The sequence below is a fragment of the Ranitomeya imitator genome, chromosome 8 (assembly GCF_032444005.1).
Source record: "Ranitomeya imitator isolate aRanImi1 chromosome 8, aRanImi1.pri, whole genome shotgun sequence".
In the NCBI taxonomy this organism is placed as follows: domain Eukaryota; kingdom Metazoa; phylum Chordata; class Amphibia; order Anura; family Dendrobatidae; genus Ranitomeya; species Ranitomeya imitator.
In genome coordinates this window covers 195,073,775-195,100,998 of record NC_091289.1, presented here as the reverse complement: position 1 = coordinate 195,100,998, position 27,224 = coordinate 195,073,775, and the positions used below count along the sequence as shown (strand labels likewise).

The 27,224-nt window shown below is 47.6% G+C and overlaps 1 protein-coding gene across 4 annotated transcripts; it reads left to right on the top strand.

Annotated features, from left to right (window-relative positions):
- The first annotated feature begins 389 nt into the window (after positions 1 to 389).
- On the top strand, positions 390 to 25,515 carry FUBP1 (far upstream element binding protein 1). Of its 4 annotated transcripts, none has more exons than XM_069738332.1 (21): positions 504 to 701; positions 3,943 to 4,036; positions 4,681 to 4,719; positions 4,809 to 4,848; positions 7,940 to 7,989; positions 8,344 to 8,415; positions 10,215 to 10,272; positions 10,360 to 10,519; positions 10,608 to 10,706; positions 10,796 to 10,897; positions 13,506 to 13,608; positions 13,685 to 13,785; positions 14,065 to 14,206; positions 15,594 to 15,754; positions 21,327 to 21,481; positions 21,567 to 21,646; positions 23,041 to 23,169; positions 23,495 to 23,569; positions 23,691 to 23,750; positions 24,740 to 24,885; positions 25,150 to 25,515. In XM_069738332.1, exons 1-21 carry the CDS (start codon positions 609 to 611, stop codon positions 25,156 to 25,158), a joined length of 1,968 nt encoding a protein of 655 aa, XP_069594433.1. In that variant the 5' UTR covers positions 504 to 608; the 3' UTR covers positions 25,159 to 25,515. The 4 variants fall into 4 exon arrangements, with proteins under 4 accessions (XP_069594435.1, XP_069594433.1, XP_069594432.1 ...); XM_069738331.1 differs by having other exon boundaries at positions 3,943 to 4,072; XM_069738334.1 differs by lacking the exon at positions 23,041 to 23,169 and having other exon boundaries at positions 390 to 701.
- Positions 25,516 to 27,224: the final 1,709 nt, after the last annotated feature.

Here is a 27,224-nt window from a genome sequence, read left to right as displayed (position 1 = left end):
ACAGTCTCCTCCTCCTCCCCTCACAGTCGGGCTGTACAGTCTCCTCCTCCCCTCACAGTCGGGCTGTACACAGTCTCCTCCTCCCCCCCTCATAGTCGGGCTGTACAGTCTCCTCCTCCTCCCCTCACAGTCGGGCTGTACAGTCTCCTCCTCCCCCCCTCACAGTCGGGCTGTACAGTCTCCTCCTCCCCTCACAGTCGGGCTGTACAGTCTCCTCCTCCCCCCCTCACAGTCGGGCTGTACAGTCTCCTCCTCGCTCCCTCACAGTCGGGCTGTACAGTCTCCTCCTCCTCCCCTCACAGTCGGGCTGTACAGTCTCCTCCTCGCCCTTTATCCTTACGCTCTGCAGCTGCACATTCTTCTAAGCGCGTTTCCCGCCAACATTCCGCACACACAGTGACAGTAACTGAGGAGAGCACGTGGCACGGAAACGCTCGCGAGATCTGTCCCTTCCTTCTTCGCACCCAGTGGGCGGATCCGGCGGGAATTCTCGTGGAGTCTCGCGAGATCTGACGGCGCGGGTTACGGAGTGAGGACTTCGGGCGCCATCTTCTCTCTCTACTCAGCCCTCAGACGCACGGATCACCCGGGCTGCGAGCTCCGCGGACATGGCCGACTACTCCACCGTGCCGCCCCCCAACTCCGGCTCCACCGGCGGCGTGAACGACGCCTTCAAGGACGCGCTGCAGAGGGCGAGACAGGTGAGGGACGGACGGCCGGCGGCGGGAGGGAGGCGGGGAGTAGGCCCGAGCCCATGAGGGGAGGAAGGCGAGGAGTGAGCCGAAGGGAGGAAGGCGAGGAGTGGGCCTGGAGGGGGAAAAAGCAAGTAGCGGGAGGAAGGTGGGAGCGGGCCTGGAGGGGAAAAAAGCAAGTAGCGGGAGGGAGGTGGGAGCGGGCCTGGAGGGGAAAAAAGCAAGTAGCGGGAGGAAGGTGGGAGCGGGCCTGGAGGGGAAAAAAGCAAGTAGCGGGAGGAAGGTGGGAGCGGGCCTGGAGGGGAAAAAAGCAAGTAGAGGGAGGAAGGTGGGAGCGGGCCTGGAGGGGAAAAAAGCAAGTAGAGGGAGGAAGGTGGGAGCGGGCCTGGAGGGGAAAAAAGCAAGTAGCGGGAGGAAGGTGGGAGCGGGCCTGGAGGGGAAAAAAGCAAGTAGCGGGAGGAAGGTGGGAGCGGGCCTGGAGGGGAAAAAAGCAAGTAGCGGGAGGAAGGTGGGAGCGGGCCTGGAGGGGAAAAAAGCAAGTAGCGGGAGGAAGGTGGGAGCGGGCCTGGAGGGGAAAAAAGCAAGTAGCGGGCCGAAGGGAGGAAGGCAAGGAGCGGGTCCGAGCCCATGAGGGGAGGAATGAAGGCAGAAAGCGGACTCTGAGGGGAGGAAGGTGGGAGCGGGCCTGGAGGGGAAAAAAGCAAGTAGCGGGAGGAAGGCAAGGAGTGGGTCCGAGCCCATTATTATTATTTATTTATATAGCACCATTGATTCCATGGTGCTGTACATGAGAAGGGGTTAAATATCACATACAGAAAACAAACTAACAATGACGGACTGATACAGAGGGGCAAGGACCCTGCCCTTGCGGGCTTACATTCTACAGGATTATGGGGAAGGAGACAGTAGGTTGAGGGTTGCAGGAGCTCCGGTGTTGGTGAGGCGGTAGCTCCGGTGTTGGTGAGGCGGTAGCTCCGGTGTTGGTGAGGCGGTAGCTCCGGTGTTGGTGAGGCGGTAGCTCCGGTGTTGGTGAGGCGGTAGCTTCGATAGTGATGAGGCAGCAGCGGTGTCAGTGCAGGCTGTAGGCTTTCCTGAAGAGATGAGTTTTCGGGTTCCGTCTGAAGGATCCGACTGTGGTTGATAGTCGGACGTGGTTGGGGCAGAGAGTTCCAGAGGATGGGGGATATTCGGGAGAAGTCTTGGAGGCGATTGGATGAGGAGCGAATAAGTGTGGAGGAGAGAAGGAGGTGTTGGGAGGACCGGAGGTCACGTGAGGGAAGATATCGAGAGATTAGTTCAGAGATATATGGAGGAGACAGGTTGGGGATGGCTTTGTAGGTCAGTATTAGCAATTTGAACTGGATACGCTGAGGGAATGGGAGCCAGTGAAGAGAGTTGCAGAGGGGGGAAGCGGAGGAGTAGCGAGGAGAGAGATGGATTAGTCGGGCAGCAGAGTTAAGGATGGACTGGAGAGGTGCAAGGGTGTTAGCAGGGAGGCCACAGAAAAGGATGTTGCAGTAGTCAAGGCGGGAAATGATGAGGGCGTGCACAAGCATTTTAGTAGATTGGGGGTTGAGGGGAGGAATGAAGGCAGAAAGCGGACTCTGAGGGGAGGAAGGCGAGGAGTGGGTCCGAGCCCATGAGGGGAGGAATGAAGGCGGAAAGCGGACTCTGAGGGGAGGAAGGCGAGGAGTGGGCTGGAGGGAGGAAGGTGGGAGCGGGCCCTAAGGGGAAAAAGGCAAGGAGTGGGCCGAAGGGAGGAAGGTGGGAGCGGGCCTGGAGGGGAAAAAAGCAAGTAGCGGGCCGAAGGGAGGAAGGCGAGGAGTGGGTCCAAGCCCATGAGGGGAGGAATAAAGGCTGAGTGCGGGTCCGAAGGGAGGAAGGTGGGAGCGGGCCTGGAGGGGAAAAAGTCGAGGAGTGGGCTGGAGGGAGGAAGGCGGGAGCGGGCCTGGAGGGGAAAAAGTCGAGGAGTGGGCTGGAGGGAGGAAGGCGGGAGCGGGCCTGGAGGGGAAAAAGTCGAGGAGTGGGCCGGAGGGAGGAAGGTGGGGGCGGGCCTGGAGGGGAAAAAGTCGAGGAGTGGGCCGAAGGGAGGAAGGCGGGAGCAGGGCCTGGAGGGGAAAAAAGCAAGTAGCGGGAGGAAGGCGAGGAGTGGGCCCAAAGGGTGAAAGGCCGAGAGCAGGCCCAGGACATTGGAGGACTGAGGGTATGTGCACCCAATGTGGATTTTGCTGCGGATCCGCAGTAGTTTCCCATGAGTTTGTAGTACAATGTAAACCTATGGGAAACCAAAAATGCTGTGCACATGCTGCGGAAAAAAACAGCGCAGAAACGCAGCGGTTTACATTCCGCAGCACGTCACTTCTTTCTGCAGATTCTGCAGCGGTTTGAGGCCATGTGCACACACTGCAGGTCCGCAGCATTTCCGCAGCTGCGGTGCTGCAGCAGTTTCCCATGAGTTTACAGTACAATGTAAACCTATGGGAAATGAAAACCGCAGTGCACATGCTGCGGAACAAAACACGCAGAAACGCAGCGGTTTTTATTCCGCAGCATGTCAATTCTTTGTGCGGATTCCGCTGCGGGTTTACACCTGCGCCAATAGAAAACTGCAGGTGTAAACCCGCAATAGAAACCGCGATAAATATGCAGTAAATCCTCAGTTTTGAACTGCAGTTTTTCTAAATCCGCTGCGGATAAATCCCCAGTCATCCGGGATACGTGTGCATATACCCTAACAACTGCTCCAATAGAGTTCCACGGTTGTAAATCCGCAGCGGTTTTCCACTGCAGATTTATCAAATCCGCTGCAGAAAAATCCGCAGTGGACCTAGAATACGTGTGCACATACCCTGAGGGTATGTCCACACGCTACGGATTTTACTGCGGGTCTGTAGCGGTTTCCCTTTGTTCTTTAAAAAAAAAAATAAAAAATGTAAACCTATGGGATCCGCAGAGTGACATGTTACTTCTTTTAAACTGCAGCGGATTATCCGCAACGTGTGCACAGCTTTTTTTTTTCTCATTGATTTACATTGTACTGTAAATCAATTGCGGATCTGCAGCGTTTCTGCACTGCAAAAAACGCTGCGGATCCGCAGAGAATCCGCAACGTGTGCACATAGCCTTACGTTTCCCTACAGTGCCCCCACAGGCGAGATGCAGAGTTACACCTGGCCAATTTGAATGTGTGGTGTCCTTGTGTAGCAGGAGAGGACGAGTCCTTTAATGACCTTTTGTTTCAACCTGACAGATTGCTGCAAAAATTGGAGGTGATACTGGACCACCGGCTGTTAACAACAATGACTATGGCTTTTCTGGGCAGAAGAGGCCACTGGATGACGGAGGTGCGTTTATAGATGTGGGACTGGCGGCACACTCACGTAGGTTTACAGAATGCGCCGGGTACAAAAGAAACTGCTATGCTGGTATACGGTTCCTGTTTTCTGTGTGGCGCTCTGGTGTGTTACTTCCTCCCCAGTTCATTATCTCATCACGTACAGGGTCTTCTCCACCTCGCTGTATGAGAATGTGGCCTTTAATCCATTTTTACACCTAGGACTGGAGTTTTAACATTTGTGGTGTGGGGGAAACGTACAAAGGCCTTACTTATACGAAAATGTGCCAGATTACCAGGAAGTGATTGGTGCATCTTGGGCTGAAATTTACACTAATTGTGTCATACCAGAGGTGGCCTGTCCACTTTTTTTTAGCCCCTTTTCAAAAGCAAAGTCACAGATTTGGATTCTGTCAAGATTGTGTATTGAATTCCCTCCATTCTATCCTGTTGTCCATCACTGGCTGTGTGGGACCCTCAGAATCATTGTTGTGCTGGCGATGCTGCCAGCATTGCAGGGTCCGACCTTCCTGTGTTATTTGGTTATACCCTCGCATAGAGCAATGGTTTCCGCTCGTTATCTCATGTAAGGTTTACAGGTTTATGCTCATCCGTTCAGTTTTTGTTTTTAATTTACCTTTTTTTCCCATTTAGATCAACCTGAAGCGAAGAAAGTTGCTCCTACAAATGATTGTAAGTTGTGTGATATAAACTGCATATTTACAGCTGCAATCATAGTTTAAGGGGTTTTCTGATGTGAACTTTTTTCCTTTCCTTAAAAGCGTTCCAGCCAGCCATGCCTCCCATGCACCAGCAGCAGAGGTGAGTTTGTCATGAATATAGCTAGTAGAGATGTTCATGCCGCATATCAGACATGCCTGGAATCTAGGGCTATAAACCCATCCCCATTCTACAGTTAACTTTCCTAGAAATGCGGAAACGTGAATCGTTCTTATTTTTTTCCCTGTCCTTTGTCTCCTGCCGCTTCTTACTATCACGCAAACCATTCCAGTTTTTCATGACTCAAGTTTTCCCACTTAAAAAAAAAAACTCGCACAGGTCCATAAGATTTTTTTTTTCTCACCATAAATTGTAAACTTGCATAGTACTTGTAAAGAGAAGTTACTCTGAAATGTACTCCTTATTTAAAATCCCTTCCATTGTAAGGGTAAGTTCACATAGGGCAGTTTTGCTGCTTTTTTGTCTGCAGCAAAACCTGATCATCTTGGCAGGAAAGAAGCTGCAGCAAAAACACAGGTTCGGGTGCGTTTTTTTTGTCCATGCTAATGTCCATTGATTTTCTGCAGTAAAAAGGCTGCAAGTAATGGTACCTGCGCTTTTGCAGCGGTTTTTCAAAACCCATTCAAGCCAATGGGTGAAAAACGCTGAAAGAAGTGACATGCTCTATGTCCAAAAAAAAGCAGCAAAGCACAAAATCCTGATGACACAAAAAACCAATGTGCGTGCATGAGATTTGCTGGTACTGTAAAAAGCAGCTGAAACTTAGCATAAAAAAGCGCAGCAAAAACGTGCTATGTGAACTTACCCTTAAAGTGAACCTGTCAGCAGGATTGTGCTGAGTAACCTACAGTCAGTGTCAGGTTGGAGCCATTATACTGATTTAAAATGATACCTGGTGATGAAATCAGTCTTGTGGTTGTTTAATCTTTATTTTCAGGTAATGATATGCTCGTGCTTCGGGGAGGCCTGTGGGGGGACTTTATGTGGTGCTCTGCTTAGCTATTCGTATTGATGGCTTATGACAGGTCTGATCCCTCAGTGACCTCCCCGTAATTTACATACTGAATATTATATGTATTGAAAAAACAAACGACAGGCGGCGTCACATCTTCTGCTGCATGATCTCATGTACATGGTGGGCCATTTTATATGGATGCACCTAAATAAAATGGGAATGGTTGGTGATATCAACTTCCTGTTTGTGGCGCATTGGTATATGGGTGGGGGGGAAACTTTCCAAGATGGGTGGTGACCATGGCCGCCATTTTGAAGTCAGCCATTTTGGATTCAACTTTATTTTTTCCAATGGGAAGAGGGTCATGTGACACATCAAACTTATTGAGAATTTCACAAGAAAAACAATGGTGTGCTTGGTTTTAACGTAACTTTATTCTTTCATGAATTATTTACAAGTTTATGACCACTTATAAAATGTGTTCAAAGTGCTGCCCATTGTGTTGGATTGTCAATGCAACCCTCTTCTCCCACTCTAGACACACTGATAGCAACACCGCAGAAGAAATGCTAGCACAGGCTTCCAGTATCCGTTGCTTCAGATGCTGCACATCTCGTATGTTCAAAGCATAGACAATTGCCTTCAGATGACCCCAGCATCTGAAACAATGGATACTGGAAGCCTGTGCTAGCATTTCTTCTGCGGTGTTTCTATCAGTGTGTCTAGAGTCGGAGAAGAGGGCTGCATTGACAATCCAACACAATGGGCTGCACTTTGAACACATTTTATAAGTGGTCATAAACTTGTAAATAACGCTACTTTCACACTTCCGTCAGTATGGGGCCGTCGCAAAACGTCGGCCTGACGTACCTACGGACGTTGTGCTAAATTTAACACAACGTGGTCAGCGGATGCAGTTTTACAATGCACCCGCTGCCCATTGTGATGAGTGGGGAGGAGGGGGCGGAGTTTCGGCGGCACATGCACGGTCGAAAACGGCGTACACGTCACACAAAAAACGTTACATTGAATTTTTTTGTGCCGGTGGTCCACCAAAACACGGCACATCTGTCGCATGACAGATGCGACGTGTGGTGGCCATACGTCGCTAATGCAAGTCTATGGAGAAAAAAACGCATCCTGCGGGCAACTTTGCAGGATGCGGGTTTTTTTTTTTCAAAACGACACATTGCGACGTAGCCCAAACGACGGAAGTGTGAAAGTAGCCTAACTCATGAAAGAATAAAGTTTCGTTAAAACCAATCACACCATTGTTTTTTTCGTGAAATTCTCAATAAGTTTGATGTGTCACGTGACCCTGTTCCCATTGGAAAAAATAAAGTTGAATCCAAAATGGCCGACTTCAAAATGGCCGCCATGGTCACCACCCATCTTGAAAAGTTTTCCCCCTCCCATATACTAATGTGCCACAAACAGGAAGTTGATATCACCAACTATTCCCATTTTATTTAGGTGTATCCATATTAATGGCCCACCCAGTGTAATATACATTTAAAGAGCCTGTCAGCAGTTTTGGCCGATATGAGATACGGCAATCACCTTTCAGGGCTTATACAGCATTCTATAATGCTGTATATAAGCCCCAACCTGTAAGAAGAAAAATATCTTTTATTATACTCTCCTGTGGGGGGCGGTCCAGTCCGAGGGGTGTCTCTTGGTCCGGCGCCTCCCATCTGCTTGTGATGCTGCCCTCGTGGATGACGCATTGCTGCATCATCCACACAGTCTCCTCAGCACAGCGCTCCTGTGCAGGCGCACTTATGTGCCCTGTTGAGGGCAGAGCAAAGTACTGCAGTGCGCAGGTGCTGGAAAAGGTCAAGGAGCCCCGACACCTGCGCACTGCAGTATTTTGCTCTGCCCTCAACAGGGCACATAAGTACTCCTGTGCCGGAAGGGCTGTGCTGAGGAGACTGGATGATGCAGCGATCATTTTAAAGTTACTTTTCTTCTTTCACAGGTCGGGCTAGCATTATAGAATCTACTATATAATTGTCAAAGGGTCACTTCTGTCTCTGTCACGGATATTCATTGGTCGCGGCCTCTGTCTGCCATGGAAATCCATTACCCCGTGCCCTCCCCCCCCCTTCCCGACTAGCCGTGAAGCTCTGGATCTGCAGTCATAAGAACAACCATTTTAAAGATTGAGATTTCTTGTTCAAAAACTCTGAAAACAACTTTTTTTTCCCCTCTAATCAGAGCTGTTCTGACAGAAGAATACAAAGTTCCGGATGGAATGGTCGGATTCAGTAAGTACTTTGTTAGAATACATTGGCATACAATTTTATTGGGATATTTCAGTGTGAACCATTTGTCACCGGTCATCTGTATAGGTGCCACAACAATTCGGTCTGACCCTCACAAAACGTTCACACATCTCCACCAGAAAGCATATGGCAATGTTCTTATTAATAGGACACCTGCATGTGAACCACTGGGTATTTTTGGTGGCCTCAATGTCTGTCACCCGGCATCAGCAGCGGCTTTCAGTGCTTTAATGACAAGTGCTTGTATTTTCTTTCTCTGACGGAATTAAATTTTACATTCTAAAATTTTATTTTATATGTCCCTGTGGCATGACACTTTTTCCTTTTTGTTGATAGTAATCGGCAGAGGCGGAGAACAGATATCACGCATTCAACAAGAATCTGGATGCAAGATACAAATTGCTCCTGGTAAGCCATTCAAAATGCTTAAATCTGTTCTGGTCTACTATGAAAGGTACAGTAAATGGGCTCAGGGTGCTGTAGGAAAGAGAATGCTATTCACCTCCTGGACCAGCGCTGTCTGTCGCCAAGTGCAGCGCTGAGTTCAAATCTCACAGTGGGCAACATTTGCAAGGAGTTTACAGTATAAATATACTCGAGTATAAGCCGAGATTTTCAGCCCATTTTTTGGGCTGAAAGTCCCCCTCTCGGCGTATACTCAAGTCATACCCAGGGGTCGGCAGGGGAGGGGGAGCGGGGTCTGTCTAATAACTCACCTACTCCTGGCGCGGTCCCTGGCCTCCCGCTGCCCCAGCTTCTTCCTGTACTGAGCAGTCACATGGTAACGCTCATTAAAGTAATGAATATGCGGCTCCACCTCCCATAGGGGTGGATCCGCATATTCATTACTCTAATGATCGATAACGGTGACCGCTCAATACAGGAAGAAGCTGCCGGGGAAGCAGCGACTGAACAGCGCCAGGAGCAGATGAGTATAACGGGGAGGGGAGCGCTGCGCGATATTCACTTGCTCCATCTTCAGCATCTTCTGCAGTGACGCTCAGGTCAGAGGGCATGATGACGTGGTTAGTGCGCGCCCTCTGCCTGAACGTCAGTGCAGAAGACGCTGAAGATGGAGCGGCGCCGGAACGAGGAGCAGGTGAATATTGAAAGTGCCGGGGGCCTGAGCGACGGAGAGGTGAGTGTGTGATTTTTTTTTTTATTATTATTTTTTTTTTATCGCAGCAACAGCAAATGGGGCAAGTTTCTGTATGGAGCATCTATGAGGCCACAACGTTTGTGCAGCACTATATGGGGCAGTTGTCTTTATGGAGCATCATATGGGGCCATGTGCAGCACTATATGGGGCAGTTGTCTGTATGTAGGATCTTATGGGGCCATAACGTTTGTGCAGCACTATATGGGGCAAGTGTCTGTATGGGGCCATAACGTTTGTGCAGCATTGTATGGGGCAAGTGTCTGTATGGAGCATCTTATGGGGCCATAATCAAGGTTTTTGCAGCACTATATGGAGCAAATATCTTTATGGAGCATCTTATGGGGCCATTATTAACCTTTATGCAGGATTATATGGGGCATATTTTAATATGGAGCATCTTATGGGGCCCATCGTGAACTGTATGGAGCGGGCTCCTGTTTCAATATGGATATTCAAAAACACTTAACCTACTGATGTCTCAATTAATTTTACTTTTATTGGTATCTATTTTTACTTTTGACATTTACCTGTAGCTGATGCATTTCCCACCCTAGGCTTATTCTCGAGTCATTAAGGTTTCCCAGTTTTTTGTGTCAAAATTAGGGGGGTCGGCTTATACTCTAGTATATACGGTATATGTTCTGCCCATGTTTGAGTCAACCCATTCAAAGACATTAATTTGGAATTCAGATTGTGAGCCCTATAAGAATGAGTAAAATAAGTTCATATTTATTAGATTATGGTAGAATCTGTGTCAAGCTGCATGATCGAAACTGAGCATGCCTTACATTAGATTGAACAGTCTTCATCGATTTGTAAAGTGAGTGCATGAGAATCCTGTGGAACCAAGAAAGGTGACAGAATGAAGGGGCGATGGTGGCTGGGAAACCTGTCCATGCTGTAAATTATTGGACAGTCCTTCTGCTCAGACGCTGCTGGCTTCTAGATCCCAGGCTTCGCAAAGTGTTTAAGGATTTTAATACTTTACGTCAGTTTTTGTAAAATTCCTTTTGACATATTCTTAAATTGATGTTTTCTTTCGTTTCAGATAGCGGTGGTATGCCCGACCGGTCCTGCATGTTGACTGGCACCCCTGACTCTGTCCAGTAAGTAAATACTATGGGTTTCTTGTGTTAGTTGGTTAGTTCAAATTTATTAAGTTATGATTCAACTTTTTAATTTTTTTTTTTAAGGGGTGCAAAGAGAATGCTGGATCAGATAGTGGAAAAGGGAAGACCTACCCCTTACCATCACGGGGATGGTCCCGGAAATTCAATCCAGGAGCTCATGATTCCTGCAAGTAAAGCTGGACTGGTTATTGGAAAAGGAGGAGAGACAATCAAGCAGCTGCAGGTATGACCGTGTGATGTTATAGGTTTTTTTTTTTTCTTTGTGGATTATGTGGGGCTTGGACTCAACTTTTCCATTTAAATGAAAACAGGAGCGTGCTGGGGTTAAAATGGTGATGATTCAAGACGGACCTCAAAACACGGGAGCGGACAAGCCATTAAGAATTACTGGGGATCCGTACAAAGTACAGGTAACAAAAAGGCTTATCAGCCGTGAAAGCCTTTAGATTAAAAAATGGGGTACATTCAAGATTTTAATTCTTTATATATTTCTTTACAGCAAGCAAAAGATATGGTATTAGAATTAATACGTGACCAAGGAGGTTTCAGAGAGTCGAGGAATGAGTACGGTTCAAGACTAGGCGGCAATGACGGGATTGATGTAAGTTTTCTTTACATTCATTACAGACAAAGTTTCATGGCATATCAGGATAGCATCTCAATGTGTAACAGAGGCAAGGACACCACTCTTAAAATGAACATGTCACACCCCCCCCCCCCCCCCCCCCCCCAGGCGTTTATAAATAAAAGAGCGACCTTGTGCAGCACTAATGTTGCATTCTGACAAGGTGGCTCTTGGTTAGTACTTGGTACTGTAACTGCAGAAATAATCGATTTTGCAATTTGTTCAAAATACCTTGAAATAGTCCTGGGGGCAGTTCTTTCCCCCCTAATGCAGACGCAGCACCGCCATCACTCATGCCCTCTTGGCGCCTGGTGTCGCCTCCTCAGCGTTGTTTTCAACTGTCCCTGCGCTGTTATGTTATGCCTTGGGCATGCGCAGTTAGTGCTGCCAGTCTTCTGACATCATTTGATGTCTTGCTGACTGCGCCTGTGCGGCCGAGATCCTGCCCCGCAGTGTGAATAAATCAGAATGTCAGCATTAGTGCTGCACAAGGTGGCTCTTGTAGTTACAAACGCATGGGGGGGGGGGGGGGGGGGGGGGGTGACAGGTTGCCTTTAAAGGGAAGCTGTCTGCAGGTCTTCTCTATAATCTGTTCTCATCTCTTTTAGTAATGTCCCTACAACCACTTTGTATCAGTATTGTTGCCCCATAGTCCTCTTCAGATAGCACATATTGGTGCTCCCTGCACCATTATTCGTTGTCCCATCACCTTTGAAGTGGTAAAGATGTCTTTGTCAGTCTCACAACCTGCCCAAATCTTGCAGTTGAGAACAAGATCTGTGTGTTTTGACTTATGACTTCACCACAGGCACAGACGGAGCTCCGACCGTGATTCAGAGTAGTGCATCGGACCACTTGCTTCCGCTTTGCAGGCAGCAATGTTTTCTTTTTTGGGGTGGGGAAGTATGTGGCGCAGCAGTGTTAAGGTACCGTCACACTAAACGATATCGCTAGCGATCCGTAATGTTGCAGCGTCCTGGCTAGCGATATCGTTCAGTTTGACACACAGCAGCGATCAGAATCCTGCTGTGATGTCGTTGGTCGCTGCAGAAAGTCCAGCACTTTATTTCGTCGCTGGACTTCCTGCTGACATCGCTGAATCGGCGTGTGTGACGCTGATTCAGCGATGTCTTTGCTGGTAACCAGGGTAAACATCGGGTTACTAAGCGCAGGGCCGCGCTGGGTAACCCGATGTTTACCCTGGTTACCAGCGTAAAAGTAAAAAAAAAAAAAACAAACACTACATACTTGCATTCCACTGTCTGTCCCTCGGCGCTCTGCTTCTCTGCCCTGTGTAAGCACAGCGGCCGGAAAGCAGAGCGGTGACGTCACCGCTCTGCTTTCCGGCCGCTGTACTTACACAGGGCAGAGAAGCAGAGCGCAGAGGGACAGACAGCGGAAGGTAAGTATGTAGTGTTTGGTTTTTTTTTAACTTTTACGCTGGTAACCAGGGTAAACATCGGGTTACTAAGCGCGGGCCTGCGCTTAGTAACCCGATGTTTACCCTGGTTACCGGCATTGTTGGTCGCTGGAGAGCTGTCTGTGTGACAGCTCTACAGCGACGCTGCAGCGATCCGGATCGTTGTCGGTATCGCTGCAGCGTCGCTTAGTGTGACGGTACCTTTAATGGGATTGTAGACAAAGCGCTAAAAGCTGATGACAGCAGATTATGTAGGGAAATCCTGGGGACTAGTTCCTTTTAGTGTAGGTGGGACTTGCACCTTTTGAGACATTTATGGCATCTTGAGGAGACAAAAAGGTCACTAACCCTTCTGACCGGTTTCCCAGCCTCACGTTTTTTTTTTCACAGTTTAGGCTGGTTTCACATTTTGGGTTTTTTTTGGGTGCGTTTTTGCGGTAAACGCAAAAAAAACCGCATGGTGAAAAAACGCGTGCAAACGCTGCATTTTTTTGACGCATGCCTAAAGGGGTAGGGTTAGGATCCCTTAGGGGTAGGGTTAGGGTTAGGATCCCTTAGGGGTAGGGTTAGGGTTAGGATCCCTTAGGGTTAGGATCCCTTAGGGGTAGGGTTAGAATCCCTTTATCACCTTTATGTTGGGGGGTGGCATATCAGTGTGTTTTCTGGTTTTTTAATATAAAAACGCATGCGTTTTTAACGCAAAAAAAGCACGCACAAAAAACCGCATGCGTCCCCATTGACTCCAATGTATTTTTTGACCCCAAAAAACTGCATGAAAACGCATGCGTTTTTTTTGGTCCAAAAAACGCCTCTCAAAAATACTACAAGTTTCATTTCTGAAAATGAACGCATGCAGAAAAAAAACGCATGCGTTTCAAAACGCGACCAAACGCGTACAAACAAAAACGCATGCGTTTTCAATGTTAAATATAGGGGGGAAAAACGCATGCGTTTTTTTTTTTTGAGAAAAAAAAAAAAAACGCTGCAGACAAAAACGCAAGTGTGAAACCACCCACATGTAAATCTGTGGTTTTCAGTATTTAATACACTGATGTTACCATGTCTCTTCCTCTGTACACTTTTTGCACAATATATGAGAAAAACATAAGGTCTTGTAAGCAGCGTAATGACACGGGCCAATGATTGCATTTTTTTTTTTTTCAGGTCCCAATACCACGATTTGCAGTTGGGATTGTAATAGGTAGAAACGGTGAAATGATTAAGAAAATTCAGAATGATGCAGGCGTCAGAATACAGTTTAAACCCGGTATGTTACTTTTTGGGGACTCGTCTGATTATTCCGAAGTACTTGTGCGTCTTCTGACTGACATTTTCGTTTGCAGATGATGGATCAACCCCAGAAAGAATAGCCCAGATTAGCGGCCCCCCGGACAGGTGTCAGCATGCAGCCGAGATCATTACAGACCTGCTCCGTAGCGTCCAGGTTTGTGCTTTGTCCACCTGTGTATCCCACTAAAATTAGGCAGTTGCAGATGGGTATTTTAATTACTTTATAAGGCAATTTGTGTGACTAGTTCTTTTTTGAAAAAAAAAACGACGTTAACCATATGTTATCTTTATACAATTGACTATTATAACAGCTCTAATGAAATACTGTGTAAGCCCAAACTCTTCTGGGTGGAGGAAGTGTGTAAATGTTATATCCTCATACTTTCTTGGGGTCAGACTAACAATATTTATTTTGTTCTTCATTTTGCACCAGTCTGGAAATGGTGGTGGTCCTGAGCCAGGTGGACGGGGAAGGGGACGAGGTCAAGGAAACTGGAACATGGGCCCTCCTGGAGGATTTCAGGAATTCAACTTCTTTGTTCTGACTGTAAAAACGGGACTCATAATTGGAAAAGGTTATTATCTAATTTATATTTACAGTGGTTTTCCTTATGTTTTTCACATTAAATATCATTTTGTACCCCTATTGTACTAGTGCAGCATTGAGGGGGTTGTCCACTACTAGGACAACCCCTTGATCAAAATGTTTGGCCCCATAAAATAATAAAGCCTATACTTACGAGTCGGCACGGTACCAGTGGTGTCGGCACTCGCTCTTGTGCGGTGTTGTGACACGTGATTCCGGCGCCCAATCAGCGCTGGCGTCTGGACTGTAGCCTGGACTTCCTCTTCATGTTTAATTTCAGAACCAGTGCTGAAACTGCCGGAACGCCTACTGTCATGGGGCGAGTATAGGCTTTATTATTTTATGTGGGCCAAGTGAAGGGTTATGACAAGAAGTTGTCCAAATGGTGGACAACCTCTGTAATGGGATTGTCTGTTAAAAGCAGCTCCAATTTCAAGGCCTGATCAAAGTAGTCTCTGTGGGCACGGCACATGTATATGCCCCTTCCTGAGCATGTCTCTGAGCACATGGCACATGTATATGCCCCCCTCTCCTGAGCGTCTCTGGGCACACGGCACATGTATGTGCCCCCTTCCTGAGCATGTCTCTGGGTACATGTATATGCCCCTCTCCTGAGCGTGTCTCTGGGCACACGGCACATGTATATGCCCCTCTCCTGAGTGTGTCTCTGGGCACACGGCACATGTATATGCCCCTCTCCGGAGCGTGTCTCTGGGCACACGGCACATGTATATGCCCCTCTCCTGAGTGTGTCTCTGGGCACACGGCACATGTATATGCCCCTCTCCGGAGCGTGTCTCAACGGCACATGTATTTGCCCCTTCCTGAGCTCTTGCAACTGTGACACTGGGGCATTAAAGCTTGGATTCCTTACATTCAACCTGCATAGATATCACCGACTGTGCATTTGCACTGTTTGTCTTGAGGGTTCAAAACTGGAGACTGTCTATTAAAGGAGATTTTTCCACTGTGTTTATAACCAGATAGGACATAAATATTGTAGTTGTGGAAAACCCCTTTAACACATACCATTGAAATGCTTGTGCTGAATATTGTATTGTAATATTCTTAAGGGGTTGTCCACCTCTGAGGTGAGGACAATTTTTTTTTTTTTTTTTAGCTATAGACAGCACAACACCGAGAATATGGAAGGCATACTAGGCAAAACTTATAATGAAACCCAATTACAAAAAGATACCTAGGCAAAAAAACCTTTTTAATGGAAACATTTCGGTGAAAAAGTTCAAATCAGAAGTGCCGCTTGCTGTCCCATTGCGAGGCTTTCTGATTAGATGGGCTGTCGTCCTAGCAGTTGAACAAACGTATGATTGTATTGCGTTTTCATAAGGTTTTTTTCTATGTGACGTACTTCACAGGGGGAGAAACTATTAAAAGTATAAGTCAACAGTCTGGTGCCAGAATTCAGCTTCAGAGGAACCCTCCACCAAACTCTGACCCGAATATGAAGTTATTTACGATCCGTGGCACTCCGCAGCAGATCGACTATGCAAGGCAGCTGGTTGAAGAGAAGATCGGGGTAAGTGATGCAGAAAACCTCTTCACTTTAGCTGGTTCTTGTGATTGCACCTTTACGTTATTACTCTGTCGCCTCATTGGGGGACACAGGACCATGTGTTATGCTGGTGTCCACTAGGAGGCGACACTATGCATAATCTGAAAAATATTAACTGTGGCTCCTCCTCTGCAGTATACACCCCTGGACGGCGTCAGCCTTCTCCAGTTTTTGCTTAGTGTCGCATAGGAGGCACACCTAAGATTTTTTACTCCGTTTTTTTTCCCGACGGATTACAGATGAAGATAAGTGGGTCTCCTGTGAGACTCCCGGCATGGCTCCTTCCTTGGCCCCCTATCACGGGGCGCCCGGTTGAAGTCGAGATGGCTATTCCCTATGTCGCTCCTTCCCCAGTCCCTCGGGTGCTGGTTCGAAGTCGAGACCCCCCTCCTTCCCCAATTCCTTTTGGTTTATGGGTTGAGGTTGAGGTCGAGGCGAGGATGAAGCCCCCTGAAGGTCATAGCAATAATCCCCCTCTGGGGGCATTGGGTTGAGACGCCTCAGGTAGGGCCTGTACAGGCAGCACTTTGCAGCTCCCAGTAATGGGCCAGCACACTGCGCCTGCATCCAGGGACCCCAGCCCAGCTGCGGGCTCCTGTCTGGGCCGGGGGGAGTGCAGGCAGGCATGGCACAATAGAGTGACAGGGCTCCCTGCACCCCTGTCTCTGCGGCAGCACCAGCTCTGTACTGCTCAGGGGGACCCCTCACAGGGCCCCCCTTCCGCTTATAGCCCCACCGCTATCCCGCCTTCAAATCCGGGGGGGGGGGGGGGGAACTAGGCAGGACTGCTATTATGCATTCTGCATAGCCTGCGGGACCGCTCTCCCCAGTGGCAGCACGTACCCGCACTGCCAGGACTGCACTCGGACTACTGTCAGAGCCCCAAGAGGCCCCTGCCAATGCTTCAGTGTCTAATGCCATGCCGGAATGGGTCACTCAGATGTCGCAATCTGACGCAGTCTATAAATAACCTAACCTCCACATTACTTCAGGCTCTGCAGAGTCATGCCTCGGATATGACTGCTACCCAGCAAAGGGAGAGCTTGACTCAGGGACAGGACGACCCTTGCACATCCACGTCTAGGTCAGGACGCAAGCGGACCCACAGGTCACGTTCATCTGCGTCATCCCATAGCACACGGTCATCCCCTTTTAGGGAGAGACACCGTAGTTCTAGGTCATCTAGACAGTCCCCTTCCAGGGGCAGACAATGCAGATCTCCGCTATCCCCGAACAGAGAAGGCCTCCGCCCCAACTCACCCAGCAGGGGACGCCTCAGTGATACACTGGATTCGGAAGGCATCTGTGACTCGGACTAAGACAAGGAAACGGAGGGGTCCCTGATCCCAATCCCTCCTAGCAATACAGCGCTAGTTGAGGACTTCCAATCTCTTCCATCCATCGGGTGCTGGACATTTCTGATCCGCCACCAGAGGCCCCAGAACACAAGATTTCCTTTGAAGGACCTCTGTAGCCGCCTAAGGTTTTCTCTAACCACCCAGAGTTTAAGGCGATCCTTAAAAAAGCAGCTCTCACAGCCTGAGAAAAAATTTGCTAATCGCAAATATCTGGAGGCGAGGTACCCCTTCCCACAGAAGGATACCAAGGAATGGACAGACCCACCTGAAGTGGACCCCCAGTCTCAAGACTAGCAGCACAGACCCTCCTTTCACTGCCAAATAGCTCAACCCTCAGGGATGCAGCAGACCAGCAGGTAGAACGCATGGCTCGTTCAATTTTCGAGGCTGCAGGGGCATCCCTGGCTCCTGCGTTCGCTTCAGTTTGGGCTGCCAAGGCCATTCTGGCCTGGGTCAAAAATTTACAAGCTGGCCTCCAAGCATCCGCTCCTGAGCGGTTGGACCAAGCGGTTCAAATAGCAGTCGTAGCAGATTACATGCTTGGACACGATAATATCCAACGCCACCTGGGGTAAGAGTACCTCTCTTCCCCAACTGAAACCTAAACGCACTTACAAGAAGCGTAACCAAACTCTATTCCGATCCTTTCGGAAATTCTTCGGGCTGGTCCGTCTCGCGTCCAGCACAAAATCGTAACCGTTCCCCACGCAAGGACAACTCACGGTCGACGCAAAGGTCAGACAAGAGCTAGCAGTCAAAAGCTGCCCAGTCTAAGCCCAGAGGAGGAAAATCTCAGACTTTCTCCTCATCATGACTCGCGTACTCTGGAAGACATCACACCCGTAGGCTGCCGACTTTTGCTCTTTCATCAAGTCTGGCTGCCTATTACAGAAAACAGGTGGGTCAGGGAGCTAGTGTCTTCCGGATACAAGATAGAGTTCACCTCCAACCCACCGGACAGATTCTTCCTGTCTGTCCCCCCAAACCCACCGGCCAAGGCTTGTGCCTTCCGACAAATGGTCTCCTCGCTTCTTCAAGCAGGAGTCATAGTGCCGGTCCCCACGGCCGAGCGCTTCCGAGGGTTCTACTCCAATCTATTCGTAGTCCCCAAGAAAGGAGGCAGTGTGCGGCCCATATTGGACCTAAATCAACTCAACAAATATGTACGGGTCCGTCACTTACGCATGGAGTCTCTTCGGTCCATCATTGCGTCCATGGAGAAAGGAGAATATCTCGCCTCCATAGACATACAAGACGCATATACCGATTGCACCTGCTCATCAGAGGTTTCTTAGGTTTGCAATCGACTAGGACCACTACCAGTTCGTGGCTCTCCCGATCGGACTCGCCACGGCTCCCAGAGTGTTTACCAAAGTCATGGCAGCCACCATGGACGTCCTGCACTCGAGGCATAGTAGTCGTTCCATACTTGGACGATCTACTCAAGGCTCTCACCTTCAAGGACTGCGAGCTCAGCGTCTCAATTACAATCGACACTGTCGCATGGGCTGGCTAGTCAACTTACAAAAGTCATCACCAACCCCGAGTCAGTCTCGGACCTTCCTGGGAATGCTATTCAACACCTCCAGGGGGGGTATAGTGCTCCTTCCCAAGGACAAGGCACTGGCTCCTCGCCCAGGAGTTCGCACCCTCCTCTGCAAACCCCCTCGATCTCTAGTTTGCTATGAGAGTCCTCGGCAGGATGGGGGCAGCAATAGAAGCCGTCCCATTTGCCCAGTTTCGCCTCAGGCCTCTCCAACTAGCCATCCTCAAGTCCTGGGACAAAAACCCTTTCTCTCGACAGGGAGTTCCGGCTAACGTTGTCAACCAAGAGGTCCCTGCACTGGTGGCTCAAGCCATCCTCGCTAGCAAAGTGGAAATCCTTTCTCACAGGTCAATGGAAGGTTCTGACCATCGATGTGAGCCTGACAGGTTGGGGTGCAGTGCACCTACACCACAGGGCACAGGGCAAGTGGTCCCCAGTGGAAGCGACCATGCCCATCAACATCCTGGAAATTTGTGCCATCCTCCTGGCATTGAGGGCCTTTCATCACTTACTGGCAGCCTCTCACATCAAAATACAGTCGGACAATGCCACGGCTGTGGCATATGTGAATCACCAAGGGGGGACCCGCAGTACCCAGGCGATGCGAGAAGTGTCACATATCCTCCACTGGGCAGAGGACACAGGGTCGGTTCTCTCAGAGGTCCACATTCCAGGTGTGGACAACTGGGAAGCAGACTTCCTCAGCCGACAAGAAATAGACTCGGGAGAGTGGTCTCTGCATCCCGAAATTTTTTGCCAGATTTGCCATCGCTTGGGGACCCCGGATGTGGACCTAATGGCATCCCACTTCAATGCCAAGGTCTCCAACTTCATGGCCAGAACACACGATCCATGGCCGCTCGGAGCAGACTCTCTGGTTCAGGACTGGACCCAGTTCCAGCTTCTGTACGTTTTTCCACCTCTCCCCCTGATATCCAGGTGGTGAGGAAGATCAAGCAAGAGGGAGTTCCAACCATCCTAATCGCACCGGACTGGCCCCGACGTACATGGTACGCCGACATCGTACGACTTACAGTAGACGTCCTCTGGCGTCTCCCCGACCTTCTATGACAAGGCCCGTTCTACCACCAGGGGCTCTCAATTTGATGGCGTGGGACCTGGGTTCTAACCCAGGCAGGGCTCTCGCCGGACGTCATTGGAACCATGATCAGGGCACGGAAGCCAGCCTCTGCCAAGATCTATTACCGTACCTGGAAAGCTTTCTTTACCTGGTGCAAATCTCGTGGCCAGACTCCACTCCCTTATTCCTTACCCAAAGTACTTGGTTTTCTCCAATCGGGTCTGGAGGCCAGGCTGTCCCTGGGCTCGCTTAAGAGCCAGGTGTCAGCCCTCTCAGTTCTTTTTCAAAGGCGCATTGCTACCAAGCCGCAAGTAAGGACTTTTCTTCAGGGGGTTTCCCGATTGGTTCTCCCCTACAGATGACCACTAGAAACGTGGGACCTCAACCTGGTCCTGACAGCATTGCAGGAACCACCCTTCGAACCCCTTAAGGAGGTCCCGCTCCGCCTTCTATCCCAGAAGGTGGTTTTTTCCTGGTGGCAATCACCTCGCTACGCAGGGTGTCTGAACTGACAGCACTTTCCTGCAGATGGTCCTTCCTGGCTTTTCACCAGGACAAGGTAGTTCTCCGTACGGTCTGATCCTTCCTTCCGAAGGTTGTGTCCCAATTCCACCTCAATGAGGAAATTTCACTGCCATCCTTTTGTCCGGTCCCGGTTCATAGAGTGGAGAAGGCTGTGCATACGTTTGACCTTGTCAGGGCATTGTGTATGTGTCTAGGACTGCATCCTTCCGGAGGTCTGATTCTCTTTTCCTCCTTCCGAAGGCGGCCGCAAGGGTCTGCCAGCTTCCAAAGCTACCCTTGCCAGGTGGATCAAATCCACCATACAAGACGCCTACCGCCTTAAGAATTCTCCTCTTCCAGCCGGTATTACGGCACACTCTACACGGACGGTAGGGGCCTCCTGGGCCATTCAGCACCAGGCTTCGGCACAAGTGTGTAAGGCGGCCACTTGGACTAGCCTACACACGTTTACTAAACACTACAGGGTTCATTCCCAGTCCTCAGCGGTCGTGAGCCTGGGTAGATGTATTCTGCAGGCGGCGGTGCCCCAAGTGTAGCGGCCTGTCTGCACAATATTCGTCCATTGCTTCCCACCCAGGGACTGCTTTGGGACGTGCCATGGTCCTGTGTCCCCCAATGAGGCGACAGAGTAAAGGAGATTTTTGTGTACTCACCGTAAAATCTCTTTCTCTTAGCCTCTAATTGGGGGACACAGCTCCCACCTTGTTGCCCTTTCCGGGCCTTTGTTACTGTCGAGTTCTCGTATTGTTTGCTTGAGCTCGTACATAGTTGCCGTCTTATAGGCATGGTTATGATATTCATGTCACGTTCCTCCGACTGCTTTTGCACAAAACTGGAGAAGGCTGACGCCGTCCAGGCGTGTATACTGCAGAGGAGGAGCCACGGTTAATATTTTCCAGATTATGCATAGTGTCGCCTCCTAGTGGACAGCAGCATAACACATGGTCCTGTGTCCCCCAATTAGAGGCTAAGAGAAAGAGATTTTACGGTGAGTACACAAAAACCTCCTTTTTTCCATTTCGCCAGGGTCCTGTAAATCCATTAGGTCCTCCAGTTCCTCATGGCCCTCCAGGTGGCGTACCTGGACCCCATGGACCTCCAGGACCCCCTGGCCCTGGTGCACCAATGGGACCCTACAACCCTCCACCATACAACCCTGGTCCCCCAGGACCAGCCCCTCAGTAAGTTTTGAGAGAACACTTCTTACACATTATGATCCATGGATTTACTGTATATTTACTGAGGGTTATTCTGTTTTTGTTTTAGTGGTCCCCCTGCACCATACGCCCCTCAGGGCTGGGGAAATACATACCCACACTGGCAGCAGCCGGCCCCAGCTGATCCAAGTAAGTTAATCGTGTGTGGTTGCCTTCTTCCTTCTGTAAAAAGTAGCATTTGCCCTGAAAATGTAAATTTAATTCAACTTTTGTATATGTAACGGGTGTGTGCATAAATCCACTTATTAACCCCATAGAGTATAAACCGCATGTGCTTCATTGCTGTGGTCATGACTTTCGGTTCCCCTATTTGGAGGGGTCATATGTGATCATAACGCTTCATTTGGCGGATCCCGGCTGTGGCTGACATGTATCTTCACATGCCTCAGCACCGTCCGTTTCTGAGCATGGGTTTTAGTTTTGTTTTTTCATTACACCTTACGAGATCCCTTCAATTGCTACACCTGGAGTCGTCTTGCTCTATAGTTTCGGTTTTAGTGCAAATCCACCTGCTCTTGGTGAATAAATAAAGGTGATCGAGAATCTTTTAGGGATCCCAGCAATGCAGGATGTTGTCTTGGTTTTTTTTTTTACCAACCTGTAAGTTGCAATAAAAAAAAAGGAGAAATATTCCAAAGTGAACATTTAATTTCAGCAGCTGCTACGTAGAGAACCTGTGTATTGTGGTACTAAAATGTACGTTCCTATCTGAACACTGTCCTGTAGAGAAAACTATAGTAGAAGCTTCTGACAGTAGGAGAGACAAAGGTATACACAGTCCTTGGGCACCGTTAAAGGAGTTAACCACTAGTTTGTAATTGACGAATTCGTCAGGGTAGGTCATAAATATCGGATCGATTAGGGGCCAACACCCTGATTGGCTCCTATCAACTTCTACAGCGGCCGGATGTAAACTGTGTACGGAGGCAGAATAGCACAACTCCATCCCCCTGATATAAATGCACCTAAGAGGTGGGATTATTTTGGGGATACATTTCATTACACACCCGTCCAGGTCCTGAATGAAGGTCAGTATTTACAGGGCTACTGAAAAAAAAATTGAAATTGTTACACATGGCTAACAATCAAATCAACAGGACTGCTGGGAGATTTCAGCTCTCATGCCTGAAATCCTGTAAATGCAGTTTTGAACAGTGCCTGCAGATTAAAGCAGCAAAGCCTCATGACATTAAAGCAGTTGTGTCTAGAAGACAACCCTTTAAAAATTAACAATATGGCTGCGGGTCAAGCTCCTTTATCTCCTGGTGACAGCCGTTGTCTGCACAGGCGCATCATACATCGGCTACATGTGCAGAATTACTAATAAATGGCCGCTCATGTAACGTGTGGACGGCTGGGTCTGCCAGAGTGGAAGCTGCACTTAGTGATGGACACAGGAGGGACAGCGTGCAGGGGGGCCCCTTTATGACAAAATTAATCAATGGGAGGGTGGCCAGTAAATCTTATGTAGATAGACTGCTCGTCTTCAGTACACTGTAAGAGTGTGATGTTTAATTTCTTAGGTAAAGCGGGAACAGACCCCAATTCTGCAGCTTGGGCAGCTTATTATGCTCAATATTACCAACAGCAAGCACCCCAACCACCTGCAGCTCCATCTGTTGGACCAGCTACAACCCAAACTAATGGACAAGGTAGCAAAACTCCTTTTCATTTTTATAATTTTTTATTTTATTGGCCTCTGCGTGCCCAAGGTCCTGGCCAGTCACATCAATCTCGCTTTATTTTGGCTGTCATGAGGAATGAAGTGTGAGATTATATGTCACACTTTTCTGGTGAAGGCATCTTGGGGATTGCCAAAGGATCCACCCCCTTTTTAGGTGGCATGTTGACCTTTTCGCACACACCGTACATGCTTTGCATGAACTCATGTGGAAACCCTTTACCTGCTCATGTTTTGCTCAGTTTCAGCCTTCTCTTACGTTCACATGACTTACCTATCTAATGCTTTTCATTCAGTCGAGCCCCAAGGCGCACCTCAGGGTGGACAAGTGGACTACACAAAAGCTTGGGAAGAGTATTACAAAAAAATGGGTATGTGATGCCTTCAATTACTGTCTTATATGGATTTTTTATAACGTTTATACTGGTTCCTAATAATTGTGTTAACTTCTTACAGATGTTAATAATGTGCAATTTTTTTTCTTCTAATTAGGTCAGCAAGCACCACCACAAGATTATTCCAAGGCATGGGAAGAATATTATAAAAAGCAAGGCAAGTGTAATGTCAGGGCTCACTTTTATTTAATTGACACAAGGCAAATAAATGTCTCTAAAGGGAATGTGTACCATTGGACCGGGTTCTGTGATTCGATTTTGCACCATCGCTCACATTGTTAATCTCTTACCGATGCAATCTCTTGCAATTAGCCGGCCTGGTGTGACATCGCGACAGGCCGACTAATAGAGGAGTTGCAGATGTCTGAAGGTAAGAAACAATATGTTGGGCTGCCTTGCAGCATGTACAGCTTACCGATGTGACCATTGGGCTGGGTCCTGCAAATTGATCTGCATCAATCTGACCTGCACAAATCCTAGAGCATGCCCACAAAGTCTCCCATAGATATCATTGACTCCTCTCTCCAGACTGCAGGCTTCTATAATACATGTGATTGCTGTAAAGCAAATGTGTGAACTGTTAACAATAGGGCAGGCAAGATGGACGGCCCAATGATGGTGCACCCCCAGAAAAAGAAAATAACTTGGATCAGTTTTTTAATGTGTAAAAATGAAAGTGTAAGTGACCATAAAAAGTATCAAGTAGAATCGATTCACAGGATCTTGGTACAGTGAACACTCCGGTTGTTCAGACTGGGGTCTCTGAACCATCCCGTACGTGCTGTAACCTCTGGTGCCTCCTCTGATTTCAAGGTCCAGTAGGTGCAAAGTTGATGTGACATGACGCACCCATGCTGTCTCTCTGGGCCTTTTAATCAGAAGAGATGTCGGTAGCTAGATGGCGATTTGCAGGGCTCCTGTCCATCAGGTACTGATGTGGCCGCTAGATCCTAGTCTTGCAAATCAGTTTGCTGCTTTTCAGTGATTGACGGAGGTAAGGGGACCTACAAAATGAGAAAACTATCTAAAGTTTATTAACCCTTTAATGTGACACATTCCCTGGATTCATAATCTAAACAAACAAGTTTATTTTCTTCATTTGTACTTTACAATTTAAGTTTTTTTTGTTTGTTTGTTTTTTTATAGGACAAACGGTCCCTGCTGTAGGTGGTGCGCCACCTGCTGGTCAGGCAGACTACAGTGCTGCTTGGGCAGAGTACTACAGGCAGCAAGCAGCATATTATGCCCAGACAAGTCCACAACCAATGCCACAGCACCCTCCCGCGCCACAGGTAGGAAGTTAAGAGTCTTGTCTTGCATCTTTTATCTTTTTGGGGAGATATATTTACCCTTGCAAAATCGTAAAGCTTTCCTGTTCAACACAATGTTTTGTGTGATCACATTTTCCCCTTTCAGGGCAAATGAAAACTTTTACAGGAAGCAGCCGACATATGTTAACCCATTTCTCCCCTAGGCTCTCTCCTGAGTTGGCTTCCTTTACCAAGGAATTTCTGGTTTAACGCTTTGTATATCTCTTATGTATTTCCTCTGCACAGGGCCAATAATACGAAGCGGACAATACAGTATTTGCTTCATTGTGTTGGGGAAAACCTTTGTTAAATGTTTGGATGCAGACGCCTTGATGAAGATCTTAAATTTTTTTTGTTTTTGGTTTAAAAAAAAAAAATTGTTTTGAAAAATGTACATAAACTATCACTACTGACTGATAGGAGGCTATATTTCTGTGTAGAAATGGAAACTTGGTTTGTTTTTAGTAAAATAGTGTAGATGTACACATTCCAGCAAATGTATTTGCAATTATTATGTGGTCGATGCTTTGTGATACAAATGTACTTTTTTCAATGTATACTTTCACTTTTAAATGCCTGTTTTGTGCTTTACAATAAATAATATGAAACCTCCTGTGTCGGTAAGTTGGATATGTGAGTATTTAAATGAAGACCTGTTTTTGTTTTAATCAATGCTTTACAAGAACAAATTGCATAGAAAATGAAATTATTTTTTTTATATATATTTGAAAATCATTGTTTTCAGGGTTTTTTTTTTAATTTTCTTTGACATTTATTTTTCTTAGAAAGTTGTACTGTTATGACTTGTAGACCAGATAACGTGTTCTGCCTGCATGTATATATCTTTATAGCAGACAGGTATCGCTGCATTATTTGACCACTGTTCAGACCTGTAAAGTTGTCTTCTCTTCATACCAGTTTACGTTTTTATTACTTTAATTTTTTTGTTTTGTTTTTCATAAATTGACTTATTTACTTACTGACTGTGTGCTGTTTTATTATTTTCGATATGATGTAGTAACCAGTTTTATATAGTTTTTCCGTATTAAATAGAAAGCATTGCTGGGATCCGCCTGCATCTTTTATGGCTTCTTCCCCCTATTTCACGGTTCAGTCGCAGGTCTGTCTTTATCGAACTGCAATGTAGAACGAAGGGCTAGAGCAAATGTGTTTTCCTTTATTGTAACCTGCATCACTGTGTCCACACGGCTAGTCCAGGCCTTCATTTACACCATTGCTAGTTCAGTGTGTGATTTTTCTTTTGGTCCAAAATCATTTAGCCCTTTTTATCTAAATTGCTCTGTAGTGGTAAGAGCAGAGTCGTGCTTCCTCTATACGCACTGTAAGTATTACTCGTAATGTTCTGTACTGATTTCTATACAGTGCTGTATATTACATGCCATTACTTTGTGGCTTTCTCCTTTATCGTAGGTAAGTATTTTACAGGTGGATTTAGCTACAGAAGTGTAATATGTAATTTTAAACTCTGTGCACACTCCATTCGAGCCCTATAGTCGATGTATAAGGTTGGATAAGCACACGGCATATACATCAATCATATCCATAGTTCTTCCTGACAGAGACCAACATGGTGTCCTGCTGGCATGTCTGAATTATTACTGTAAAGGCTGAATTTTTCTTCAGGTGCCGGCACTTGGATTGTTGCATTTTTATGGTGCGTTTCCCTTTCTTAAAACAGATTTATTTTTCACACTTGCTTTTTTTTCCCTGCCTTCGCCTAAAAATACCAAGGAAGGAAAAAAATGTAACAAACACTGCACTGATCAACAGCTGCTTTAACACTGGGATTACTGGTATAGTCATTTTGACTACTTGCACTTCAGTAGTTCTAGTCGGGGTCACGAGTCCAGTAGTCCTAGTGTTAAAGGTAACTTGTCATCACTGAATGACTGTTCAAATGAAGCACAGGCGCTTAAAATACACCTTCCCCCCGCCTGCTTGTTTTCCATCCATCTCCACCTTTCTCTGGCTCTATGAAGCCTGAGGTGTCAATCAAAAAGGGGGTGGCGATAAAGAGAAAGCAACCAGGTGGTAAGGTGTATTTAAATATTTGGTCGCCCCATAATGCACCAAGCGCCTGTACTTGGTTTGAACAATGATTCTGCACTGACAGTCATTTTAAAATGGAATCTGTGATGTAGTGGCTGAGACCCTGATTCCACTGGTGTCACTTACTGGCCTGTGTGTTGCCGTTTCAATAAAATCAGTGTATTACTACAGGACTAATCCTGTGCCACATAGTCCTCCTGTTCTGTATAACTCTGCCCACATCACTGATTGGCAGCTTTCTGTCAGTGTAC